We start from the raw sequence: 11932 nt of genomic DNA, 5'->3' as shown, positions 1-11932 counted from the left end.
TCCAGGGGATAGTGTGGCCGCTTGAGAACCCGGAACGCTCGCAGGTTCAAATGATGTTGTGGTTACAAATAATATGACCCAAGTGACATTCTAATTGAAAACAATAAAATAACCCAAAATGTATCTCTGGGGTACATCACAGGAAAAGGGGACTAGAGAGGATGCCGCCTCCCCAATTACCATCGAAAAGAAACCAGACCGGTGTCATGTCTCTGATTATTAAAATGTAAGTGTCAAATACAAGATCGAGGATTTTCATTCAAGTCAGCCAATCTGAATTAGTTCACATTGTAATTAAAATGTATAACGCAATCTACTAGAAATGTATTGCAGAGGTAATCAGATCCAGTCATGGAACTAGGGTTTATGTTTATATCCATATCATACTCTTTATTCACCAACTTAAAAACAGAACTCCATCCAACTCCATATGCAGAGGTGACAAGGAACTAATGGCAGAGTGGGGTTTTCATGGGAAAACACCATCAAGGAAATAAGCGCAGGTTTTGCGGTTCCTACTTATCTGCATTGTCTCTGTAATCTGATTATGTGAAAGTGTCCATTTCCACCCCCACATAAAGTGTATTTAAGAACTGCTGTTTCTGATATTCAACACTTCAACACAGGACGAACCACAACACATCATTCTACTGAAGGTTTGACATGACTCCTCGTCTCCTCTGTCCTTGTTGTTACTTCTCTGACTTTCAGAGGTATCTCTAACATGTCTGATTCTTTCTAGAAGGAAATCATCTTCATCTCCGTCATCATCATCATCATCATGACCATGAGGATGCTGAGTGTGCCTCTACTTCTCTGTGCTGTGATGGTCTGGACCACTGCTGCAGGTGTGTGTGTGTGTGTGTGTGTGTGTGTGTGTGTGTGTGCGTGCGTGCGTGCGTGCGTGCGTGCGTGCGTGCGTGTGTGTGTGCCTGCGAGGGTATTACTGAGTTCTATAGCTAAATCAATTAGTTTTAAATTAAGTTCTCTTTTCCCAAATTATTACATTTTACTATAAATTGTACATCCATTCGTCTGTCTATCCTTCGGTCTGTCCATCCTCATCCCTTTTTTCTCCAGTAGGATGGCCAATAAATCTGAGCTTGCACATGAGCATTGACTTTTCCCATATATACGCTGTTTATTAGCGTTTTCACCACAGGGTCTGTAGTCGCAATCCCATAGCTTGGATGAATGGCAAAGACATGCAGAACTATGGGATCTGTAGTTACAGTCCTATAGCTCGGATGGATGTCAGGTGAAAATACATGTATGGACTGGTATCATGGAATGGTACAACAACAAAAAAAAAGCTAAATTGATAACAGATGTGTTTGTGTTTACAGTAACTGTTGAAATTGGCTCATTACTACCTTGCAGATTATGTTTGTTTTATGATTTCCTGATTTTGTTTAGATGTTGTTGTTGTTGTTGCTTTCAAACTGTTGACTTCAAGTGTCTGTTGTATTTTCAGAAGAGAAAGCAGTTGTCAAGAGGTGTCCAAATGACTGGATTGAATGGAATGGACACTGTTACATATTTGAAGAGGCTAATGTTGCTTGGGCTGATGCAGAGGTAAAATATACGAACACATGATTTCATCTTGTACTGTATTTTTATATGCATCTATGTTATTATGTTATCTGAATAATATTATATTGTTCTGTAGAAAACCTGTTTGTCTCAGGGTGGACACCTAGCATCCATTCACTTCAAAAGAGAACACACATTAATTCAAGACCTGATACGTTCCAAAACTGGTGCAATGACTCGAGCGTGGATCGGTGATGCAACAGGCAAGGTAAGGAACATTAACCCTTATAAACTGTGTCTGATATAACGTTACCTTATATTACACTGACACATGATACACTACACTCTGTACCTGTATGTCAACATAGTGAGTTGTTAAATAGTAACATATTATAATGTATTTGTACTGGCCTCACTGATTTCCAATCAGTTATCCAGCAAGCTAAACACGTCCATAAATAATTCTCAGGACCACGACATGCTGTTTAGATCCTTTACTCATGGAGCAGTGTGAAACTGAAAAATACAGAGTGTACAGTAGCACTGATGAGTATAAATGCCATAGTATAACATAAAATCTGAATTACATATGCATAGAAATACCTCAGGCACTTGGGCAAAGTAATTATTAGAACAAGAAGAAATTATATACATTCAAGGCAACCATCTACAGTAAATTGTAAACAACCAAACATGTTGGAGTCAAATGACTGAACACTCTTTCACAGATATATGAATGCAGAAACATAACAAATGCAATTGAATTACTCTGAGGGTAAAAGTCTGTATCCTTACATTACATGGCAACAAGGCAGGAGCCCACACACATGTTAGCTAACTGGCTGCTCATCTACCAAACATCTTGAACATAAATCTGGTCAAAAATAATGTGCTCATATCAAAGATACATCCCTCCACAATATATAAACTTACAAGCAATGCCTTCTGAAGAGCTATAAACAAAGGATGGCATGGATTGCAAACTTCTGCTTCTCTGGAACACACATCTCTTATTCAGAGCTTCTAAAGAATAACTTCCTGTGACCCAGGAACTAGAAAGTCAATGCAGAAATAATATAGTGTCCAGCAGAGGGCTCCAAAACACTTCACGTTAACTGGCAGGGCCAGAACACTCCCCGCCATGGCGTCTTTAAGATGCCACTACTGAATACAACTAAACAGCTTGATCTGATGATAGGAGGTAAATCAGTTCTGAAATGGGCCTTAAGTAGACCTTTGTCGCCCCCTCCTGGGCAATTTTCACCTCTGCTTTCCTTATCATTCCATCTTTGCTGGGAACGGCTTTCACCACAATTCCCAATGGCCACTCGTTCCTTCTGGCTTGCTTTTCCTTGAGAAGAACGACATCGCCCTCTTTCATGTCAGGCCTTCTGTGCTGCCATTTCTGACGGGTTTGCAGTGTGCTGAGGAATTCTTTCCGCCACCTACTCCAGAACTCATTGGCCAGACTTTGAACGCGTTTCCACTGGCTTTTGAGGAGCTCTCCTTTGCTGAACTCATCCTGAGCTGACACAAATGTGGCTGTTTTCTGTGTTAAGAGCATAGATGGTGTCAGGATGTGGGGACATTCAGGGTCTGATGAAACTGGAATCAGGGGCCGTGCATTAATGATGGCTGTGATCTCGGCCATGAAGGTGGTTAAAACTTCGTGAGTAAGACGTGCATTCCCAGATTGGAGAAGCATTGAATCAAGTATACGCCGTGCGACCCCAATCATGCGTTCCCATGCACCACCCATGTGCGAGGAATGTGGGGGGTTGAAAATCCAGGTGCATCGCTGGTCTTGTAAGTACCCTTGCATTTTAGTTTGTTCAGAGGCATCCAGCTTGAGCTCCCTGCATGCGCCAATGAAGTTGGTGCCACGATCAGAACGCAGTTGTTTGGCAGGGCCTCTAATTGCAAAGAACCTCCTGAGTGCATTTATGAGACTTGAGGAGCTCATCTCTTCAATGACCTCGATGTGGACTGCCCTGGTACACATGCAGGTTAAGAGCACTGCCCACCTTTTGCTGTTTGCCTGTCCACCTCTTGTGCGCCTTGTGGTCACTTCCCATGGGCCAAACACATCTAGGCCGACGTAGGAGAAAGGAGGATCGACTTGCAGTCTCTCTGCTGGCAGGTCTGCCATTTGCTGCTCCTCCACCCTGCCTCTGAGCTTCCGGCACGTAACACACTTTTGTATTGTGCTGCTGATGCACCGTTTGCCTCCAACTATCCAAAAGCCATCTGCCCTTATAGTCCCCTCTGTAAAGTGCCTTCCCTGATGTTGCACTTTTTCATGGTGATGCCTTATAAGGAGAGTTGCAACATGATGACCTCCTGGGATAATGAGAGGGTTTGTTTCGTTTAGCTCAAATCCTGACTGATTGATTCGCCCACCTACTCGGAGCAGGCCGCTGCTGTCGATAGTGGGTTTGAGCTTCAGGAGTGGACTGTGTGAGGGGAGGTCATGTTCTGCAGTGATGCATTTCAACTCCTCTGAATATACATCATGCTGCATGTTTCTAAATATGATGATCTCAGCTTTTTCTAGGTCATCCTTAGATAAGCTTTTACTGCAGATGTGCCAGCCAACACAGTTACCGACATCGTCTGAATGGGTGAAGCAATGGGCAACGTGATGCAAACGAGCCACTGCTTTGACGAGGACTTTCCAATTGGAGAAGCGCTCCATCCGCTTTGAGCCTAAATAATTCTCAAAGATGTTGGTGGAAAGGGCTCTCACCTCAGGTCGGATCTCCTTATCACCATCTGGGTCGATAAGGTCGAAAGCAGCAGGCTCCACTGGGGGCTGCTTGGGAAGACTATGGAGGAAAGAGGGTCCTGTAAGCCATGTGGTGCTGCTGAGTTTGGCAGCTGGGAGAGAACGTGAGCCGTGGTCAGCAGGGTTCTGTTCAGAAGGCACGTAATGCCATTGTTCAGGTTGGGTGGACTGCCTAATGCGCTGTACTCTATTATTCACGAATACATAGAAGCGTTTGGACTGATTGTGAATATAGCCCAACACGACCTTACTGTCTGTGTAGAACCTGATAGAGTCGAGTCTTAGATCTATCTCTTCAATGATGGCTTCTGCAAGTTCAACAGCTAAAACAGCAGCACACAGTTCTAGTCTGGGTATTGTGAGTTCGGCCTGCGGGGCCAGTTTTGCCTTGCCGAGTATGAAGCCTACTTCAGTGTGTCCATCGTGGTTAGTGACCTTGAGGTAGGCGACAGCTGAGATAGCTTTAACTGAAGCATCTGAGAATACACACAATTCTGTATGTAGGGCCTTTGAGGGGGTCATGGTTGAGTAAGTACGTGGGACATGTAGTTCTCGTAGATCTTGGAGTGAGTCACGCCACTTTATCCACTCATCACGCATGCTCTCAGGGAGGGGGAGGTCCCATTCGTTGGCTTGTGTTGAAAGCTCTCTGAGGAGCAGTCGCCCCTGGATAGTTACAGGTGCCAGGAAACCCAGAGGGTCAAAGACACTATTCACAGTTGACAACACACCTCTGCGTGTGTATGGCTTCTCGATTTCAGGAACGTGAAACGTGAATGAGTCCAACATAATGTTCCATCTCACCCCAAGGCTGCGCTGTTCAGGTAGTTCATCCACAGAGAGGTCAAGGTTTTGGATGTCCTTGGCTCGGTCCTCAATTGGAAAGGCATCCATCACTTCAGCTCTATTGGAGGCTATTTTGTGAAGCCTAAGGTTTGAGCCCGCTAACATCTCTTGTGCCTGCCGGAGAACTTTGACTGCTTCCTCCTCTGTAGGGAATGATTTCAGGCCGTCGTCTACATAAAAGTCTCTCTCTACAAACCATCGGACCTCATCACTGTACTCCTTCTCCTCGTCATGTGCAGCACGTCTGAGCCCATAAATGGCCACAGCTGGTGATGGGCTATTTCCAAAAACATGCACCCTCATTCTATAATCAACAACCTCTTTGCTCAGGTCATTGTCGCGATGCCAGAGGAAGCGTAGAAAATCCCTGCAGTCTTCACGCACTAGAAAGCAGTGAAACATTTGTTGGATGTCTGCTATGATGGCTACGGGATCTTTCCTGAACCTGATGAGGACGCCTAACAGGCTGTTGTTAAGATCTGGCCCGGAAAGCAGCACATCATTAAGGGAGACTCCATCAAACTGGGCACTGGAGTCGAAGACAACACGAATTTGTCCTGGTTTTTGGGGATGGTACACTCCAAATGAGGGTAAATACCAGCACTCTGTGCCTTCCTGTAGAGGAGGTGCCTGCTCTGCATGATGGTTGTCTAGAAGCTTCTGCATGAATTCAGTGTAGTGAGACCTCATCTCTGGGCGTTTTTCCAGGCTGCGGCGTAGTGACCTGAAGCGGCTCATGGCGTACTCTCTGTTGTTAGGCAAGCGCCTCCGTGGGCTGCGAAACGGCAGTGGTGCGACCCAGCTGTTTGTGGAATCCTTGACAAACTCATTTTTCATTGTATTGAGGAAAGTTAGGTCCTCCATGGAGGGTGCAAGTTTATTGTCGTCTTTAGTTCGACAAAAGACTGACTGGCCCAGGCTTTCGCTGAATGTGCTGGGTGGGTGACTACCTAGAGTATGGTTGAGGAGTTGATGCTTTGTTGAGAAAAACCTCTCCTTGACTTTCATGTGGTTCTCACATGGACTGAAGTGGCTTGGCCTGCCATTCTCTAAGATGAAGGTCTTCATACTGGTCACTTCTGGCCTGTGTGCGCTGCCCAGGCACACGTCGCCAATTATTACCCAGCCCAGGTCCAGCTTCTGGGCAAATGGGGCGTTGTGGGGGCCATTAGATTGCCTACGGACTTTGTGCACCCGTAATATGTCTCTCCCCAGTAGCAACAAGATCTCAGCACCAGGGTCTAGTGGTGGTATTTCATGAGCTATGGCTTTGAGATGGTGGTGGTTGTGAGCGGCTGCAGGAGTAGGTATCTCATCTCTATTGTTTGGAAGCATGTTGCACTCTATTAAAGTGGGTAGTGGAAAGCTTGTCTCTCCATCTGCAGATTCTATAATGAAGCCAGTTGCTCTCATGCCTGTTGTTTCAGCTACTCCAGCACATGTCTTTAATGTGTATGGGGCTGTGGTACCTGCTATGCCAAATGTTTCAAAAAACTCAGACCGGGCCAGTGATCTATTACTTTGGTCATCCAGTATGGCGTATATCTTTCTACTTTTGCTGCGGCTGCCGACTGGGTACACATTCACAAGGCATATTTTGGAGCATGATTTCCCACTGAAACCCTTTCCACATACCTCAGTGCATTTTGATGTGACATTTGGATGAGTAGTGTCTTCTTCCTCCCCGCCATGCTGTGATGGAGGAGGAGATGGGTTGGAGAGCCACGGAGCTGGGCCTGGATGGAGAGCTGCTGGATGCCGGTCACTATCACATTCTGTGCATCTGATATTCACCTTGCAGTTCCTTGCTACATGCTTGGTGGATGCACAACACTTATAGCAGATATAATGCTCTTTCAGGATCTCCTTCCTGTTTTCCAGAGGCATTTCTCTGAAACCCTTACATTTCGTTAGCGGATGGGGTTTGTGATGTATTGGGCATTGTCTGTCTGGGTCTTCTGTAAGATTGACAGAAGGAGGACTGGAAGAGCAGGGTATGTCTGTTTTATGAACAGAGACTTGTTTATGGGCATTACTGTGACCCTCAAACCTGTCTTTCCTATATGGGGTTGTGGAGGGTGAAGTGAGAATGAAGCTGGGGTCGTTACGTGCCTTGGCTTCTGTGCGCACAAACTCTGCAAAAAAGGAGAAAGGGGGAAAAGGGACCCTATAGTCTCTTTTAAAGTTAGACCCTCGCATCATCCACTTTTCCTGGAGTCCATACGGCAGCTTATCTACAATAGGCTTAACGCCCCTCGACGTGTCAAGATATGAGAGGCCCTGAAGGTAGCCATCTTGTTTTGCAGCCTCTAACTCAGTCAGTAGGTCCCCTAATTCACGAAGCTTTTGGTGGTCTCTAGCTGTTATTTTGGGAAAGTTTTCGATCTTTGTGAAAAGAGCACTTTCTATAGCTTCTGGTGACCCATACGTGTCATCTAACCTCTGCCATATGAGGTTCAGTCCAGCGGGCAGATTTCTCACATTCACTGACTTTATTCGGCGTGCGTGATCTGCTGACTCTCTCCCCAGCCATTTGATTAACAGATCAAATTCTTCTCCGGCTGATAGATCCAAGCCTTCAATGGTATTGAGGAATGATGATTTCCAGGCCAAAAAGTTCTCTGCTTGATCATCAAACTGTGTGAGTCCGGATGCCACCAGCTGGCTTCGTGCCATATATTTGGCTAGGTCGAATGAGGCAGCATTGTCACTGGAGTAGCGTGGTGTAGAGGGCATGTTGACATTACGGTTGGTCTTTGGGGTAGTAAAGTGTTCAGATTTTATGTGGGGGGTGACACCTGCTGAGTAGCTTACGTGAGGAGTGGCGCCTGCTGAGTAGCTTACGTGAGGAGTGGCGCCTGCTGAGTAGCTTACGTGAGGAGTGGCACCTGCTGAGTAGGTTGTGTGGGGAGTGGCACCTGCTGAGTAGGTTGTGTGAGGGGTGACATCCGCTGAGTTGCTTACGTGAGGTGTGGCACCTGCTGAGTAGGTTGTGTGAGGGGTGACATCCGCTGAGTTGCTTACGTGAGGAGTGGCACCTGCTGAGTAGGTTGTGTGAGGGGTGACATCCGCTGAGTTGCTTACGTGAGGAGTGGCAACTGCTGAGTAGGTTGTGTGAGGGGTGACATCCGCTGAGTTGCTTACGTGAGGAGTGGCAACTGCTGAGTAGGTTGTGTGAGGGGTGACATCCGCTGAGTTGCTTACGTGAGGAGTGGCACCTGCTGAGTAGGTTGTGTAAGGGGTGACATCCGCTGAGTTGCTTACGTGAAGTGTGGCACCTGCTGAGTAGGTTGTGTAAGGGGTGACATCCGCTGAGTTGCTTACGTGAGGAGTGGCACCTGCTGAGTAGGTTGTGTGAGGTGTGGTACCTGCTGGGTAGAGTATGTGAGGGGTGACACCTGCTGTGTTGTTTACGCGAGGAGTGGCACCTGCTGAGTAGCTGGACAGTACACGATACTCTGGTTGTGGAGATTTTTCTTTTAACTCATCACCTGATGCTGGGAAAGACTGGGTTTGCAGCACAGGGTCCTCCTCTTCCTCTTTCACACTCTCTCTCTTGATGTAGCTGTTCGTCATTACTTGTGTTAGGGTGCTGACTGACATACTCTGCGGTGCGTTGATTTGGGTCTTGTGTTGGTGCTAACTGAAAAAGTTCTTCCTCCACCAGATCTGCTACTGCGGCCTCCATAACAGCTGCTTCAGCTTTAGCAGCCTCTGCTTCTTTCTCCATCTCTAGAGCAGCCAGTGTGGCTCCTAGACGAGCTTGCTCTATCTTTAGTTCAATCTCTTTCTTTGCAAATGTCAATTTGGTTTGTGCGGCTTCGGCTTTGGCCCGGGCTTTGGCTGCTGCCAGGTTAGCCCGAGACACAGTGGATGACCTGGATGATGACTTGGATGATGACTTTGATGACATATTTGGGACTTAGTAACTTGCAGCTGTAGTACTGTATGTGTTCTTCCTGCCGTGGATATCTGCAGTTGTCATGTAGGGCTGGGCACCGTGATGTCAATGCAGTGTGAATCCAGCATCCGAGGGACAGCGCTTGCTTGCAGGGCTGCTTTTTCACTGTACTGGCCTCACTGATTTCCAATCAGTTATCCAGCAAGCTAAACACGTCCATAAATAATTCTCAGGACCACGACATGCTGTTTAGATCCTTTACTCATGGAGCAGTGTGAAACTGAAAAATACAGAGTGTACAGTAGCACTGATGAGTATAAATGCCATAGTATAACATAAAATCTGAATTACATATGCATAGAAATACCTCAGGCACTTGGGCAAAGTAATTATTAGAACAAGAAGAAATTATATACATTCAAGGCAACCATCTACAGTAAATTGTAAACAACCAAACATGTTGGAGTCAAATGACTGAACACTCTTTCACAGATATATGAATGCAGAAACATAACAAATGCAATTGAATTACTCTGAGGGTAAAAGTCTGTATCCTTACATTACATGGCAACAAGGCAGGAGCCCACACACATGTTAGCTAACTGGCTGCTCATCTACCAAACATCTTGAACATAAATCTGGTCAAAAATAATGTGCTCATATCAAAGATACATCCCTCCACAATATATAAACTTACAAGCAATGCCTTCTGAAGAGCTATAAACAAAGGATGGCATGGATTGCAAACTTCTGCTTCTCTGGAACACACATCTCTTATTCAGAGCTTCTAAAGAATAACTTCCTGTGACCCAGGAACTAGAAAGTCAATGCAGAAATAATATAGTGTCCAGCAGAGGGCTCCAAAACACTTCACGTTAACTGGCAGGGCCAGAACAGTATTGACATTTATGATGTTGTATTGTCATCTAGAATGGTGCTTGGATGTGGAGTGACGGTAGCCCAATGACCTTCACAGACTGGGGGAACAAACAACCTGACAACTGGCATGGAAAACAACAGAACTGCATGGTTATGAACTGGTCAGGTAAGTCACAACCTTTTAAATGTTTGTTTTAACAACACAAAAGTACAATAATAATATTAATAATAACAATAATAATAAGGGTAATAATAATAATAATACAATGTATGCAGACTGTAAAATGAATACTTACTCATGTACCCTGTAGTAATACAAGTATACAAGGTATAAAGGCTAACATTTCTGTAATGATAAAGCACAGATAGAGGACATACAGTGGTGAAACCTTTATTAAATCAAACAACCAAAAACATTATCAACATATATTTTCCCAGCTATTAAAGTGTTTCTTTGAGTTAAAAAAACTGAGTAAATGTAAATAAGTCATCTGTAAAAACAAATCCGTAAAAGTAAATTAAGTCAACTGTCAGCTGTCTCAGACATCTACCAAATATGTACTATGATAATTTAACAATACAAACAACACACGTGTCAACACACAGTGAACAGCTACACAAAACCAGCAGCTTGTCAGCACTTTACTGAACCATTATGCATGCATATCAATGAAAATATTAATGAACAAGACTTGTTTTAATCCCGACAAATGTGGACAGACAGTGGTGCTCATGTTGTTCTACCGATAACCTATAGGGCTGGAGGGAATAATACAAGATTATAAAAAACAAGGAATTGAAATGACATCATGTTAAATGGAAAATAAGATCCATTCACAAGATAAAACAAAAATCTATATACAGAAACAAATAATGTTTATTCAGTCGTGTTGATATTGTCAGATTATGAGATTCCTCTGCTTTAGTATCCTTGTCATTGACATCCTGAATTAGACTGAATGATCATGTGAGTGTCTGTGCGTGACTAACTTCAACTAAAGGCTCCCCCCCTGTATGAGTCCTCATGTGTTTGTTTAGATTACTTGTGCAAGCAAAGCTTTTACCACAAACTGTACAAGAAAATGGCTTTTCACCTGTATGAGTCCTCATGTGTGTTTTTAGATGACTTGTTCTAACACAGCCTTTACCACAAATTGTACAGGTACAGGGCTTTTCACCGGTATGAGTCCTCATGTGTGTTTTTAGATCGCTTGTGCTAGCAAAGCCTTTACCACAAACTGTACAGGTATAGGGCTTTTCACCTGTATGAGTCATCATGTGTATTTTAAGATGACTTGTGCTAACACAGCCTTTACTACATACTGTACAAGAAAATGGCTTTTTGCCTGTATGAGTTTGTTTCTGTGATTTCAGGTCTTGGGACAGCTTTCGCTGTCCTCCCACATGTTGTGTCTTGTGTGATTTCAGTGTGCTTAAAGCTGACTGATCTCCCGTAGTCTCCTCCCAGTCATCACTGTCTTCAGTGTCTGATTCAGAACAGTGTGAAGAGAGGAGCTGGTCATCACTAGTTGGTTGTGATGTTCCACAGTCCTCTACATCAGCTTGTGTTTTCATGTGTTCAGTTGAGGTGCTGGCTACAGGCTCTGTCTCTCTGTTTTCATCATCATCTTCACTTTTCACAGCTAGTAATGTGAACGTTGACCCACCAGCCTCTTCTGGTCTTTGAAGTAGCTCCTCTTGTTCCTCTTTAATCTGTGGAGGTTGCGGTTCCTCCTGGAGCAGACTTAGGCTCCTCTCCTCTTCAGGGGAAACCTCCTCTTTACACACAGGGACATGCAGGAAGTCTACGAAAAAGATACAATGATACTCTATAAAATGTTTGAATCTTGTACATCCACTGCAGTACCTCAGTGCAGAGTTGTGGCTGGAATAAGTATCAACAGATTACTCTTTGCCCACAACTGAACCATCGTCTGATTCATGGTACATTTAGATTGATGCAGCGGGCCGTGCATCAATGTAGTCAC

The 11932-nt window shown here is 44.7% G+C and overlaps 2 protein-coding genes across 5 annotated transcripts in view; one reads left to right on the top strand and one right to left on the bottom strand.

Annotated features, from left to right (window-relative positions):
* Positions 1–11932, bottom strand: part of LOC311034701 (ladderlectin-like) — a 94830-nt gene that overhangs the window by 29436 nt on the left and 53462 nt on the right. The gene's annotated exons all lie outside the window — the stretch shown is intronic.
* The window catches only part of LOC311034516 (galactose-specific lectin nattectin-like), a gene marked incomplete at its 5' end in the record, with an annotated part of 100601 nt that overhangs the window by 45603 nt on the left and 43066 nt on the right, over positions 1–11932 (top strand). The window contains one exon of the mRNA XM_084042395.1: positions 9996–10110. Within this exon, the coding sequence (XP_083898521.1) occupies positions 9996–10110 (115 nt within the window). The remainder of the gene's footprint in view (positions 1–9995; positions 10111–11932) is intronic.

The sequence above is a fragment of the Gymnoscopelus microlampas genome, assembly GCF_963454915.1.
Source record: "Gymnoscopelus microlampas genome assembly, chromosome: 19".
Classification (NCBI taxonomy): Eukaryota; Metazoa; Chordata; class Actinopteri; order Myctophiformes; family Myctophidae; genus Gymnoscopelus; species Gymnoscopelus microlampas.
This window is presented reverse-complemented; position numbering and strand designations above follow the sequence as displayed.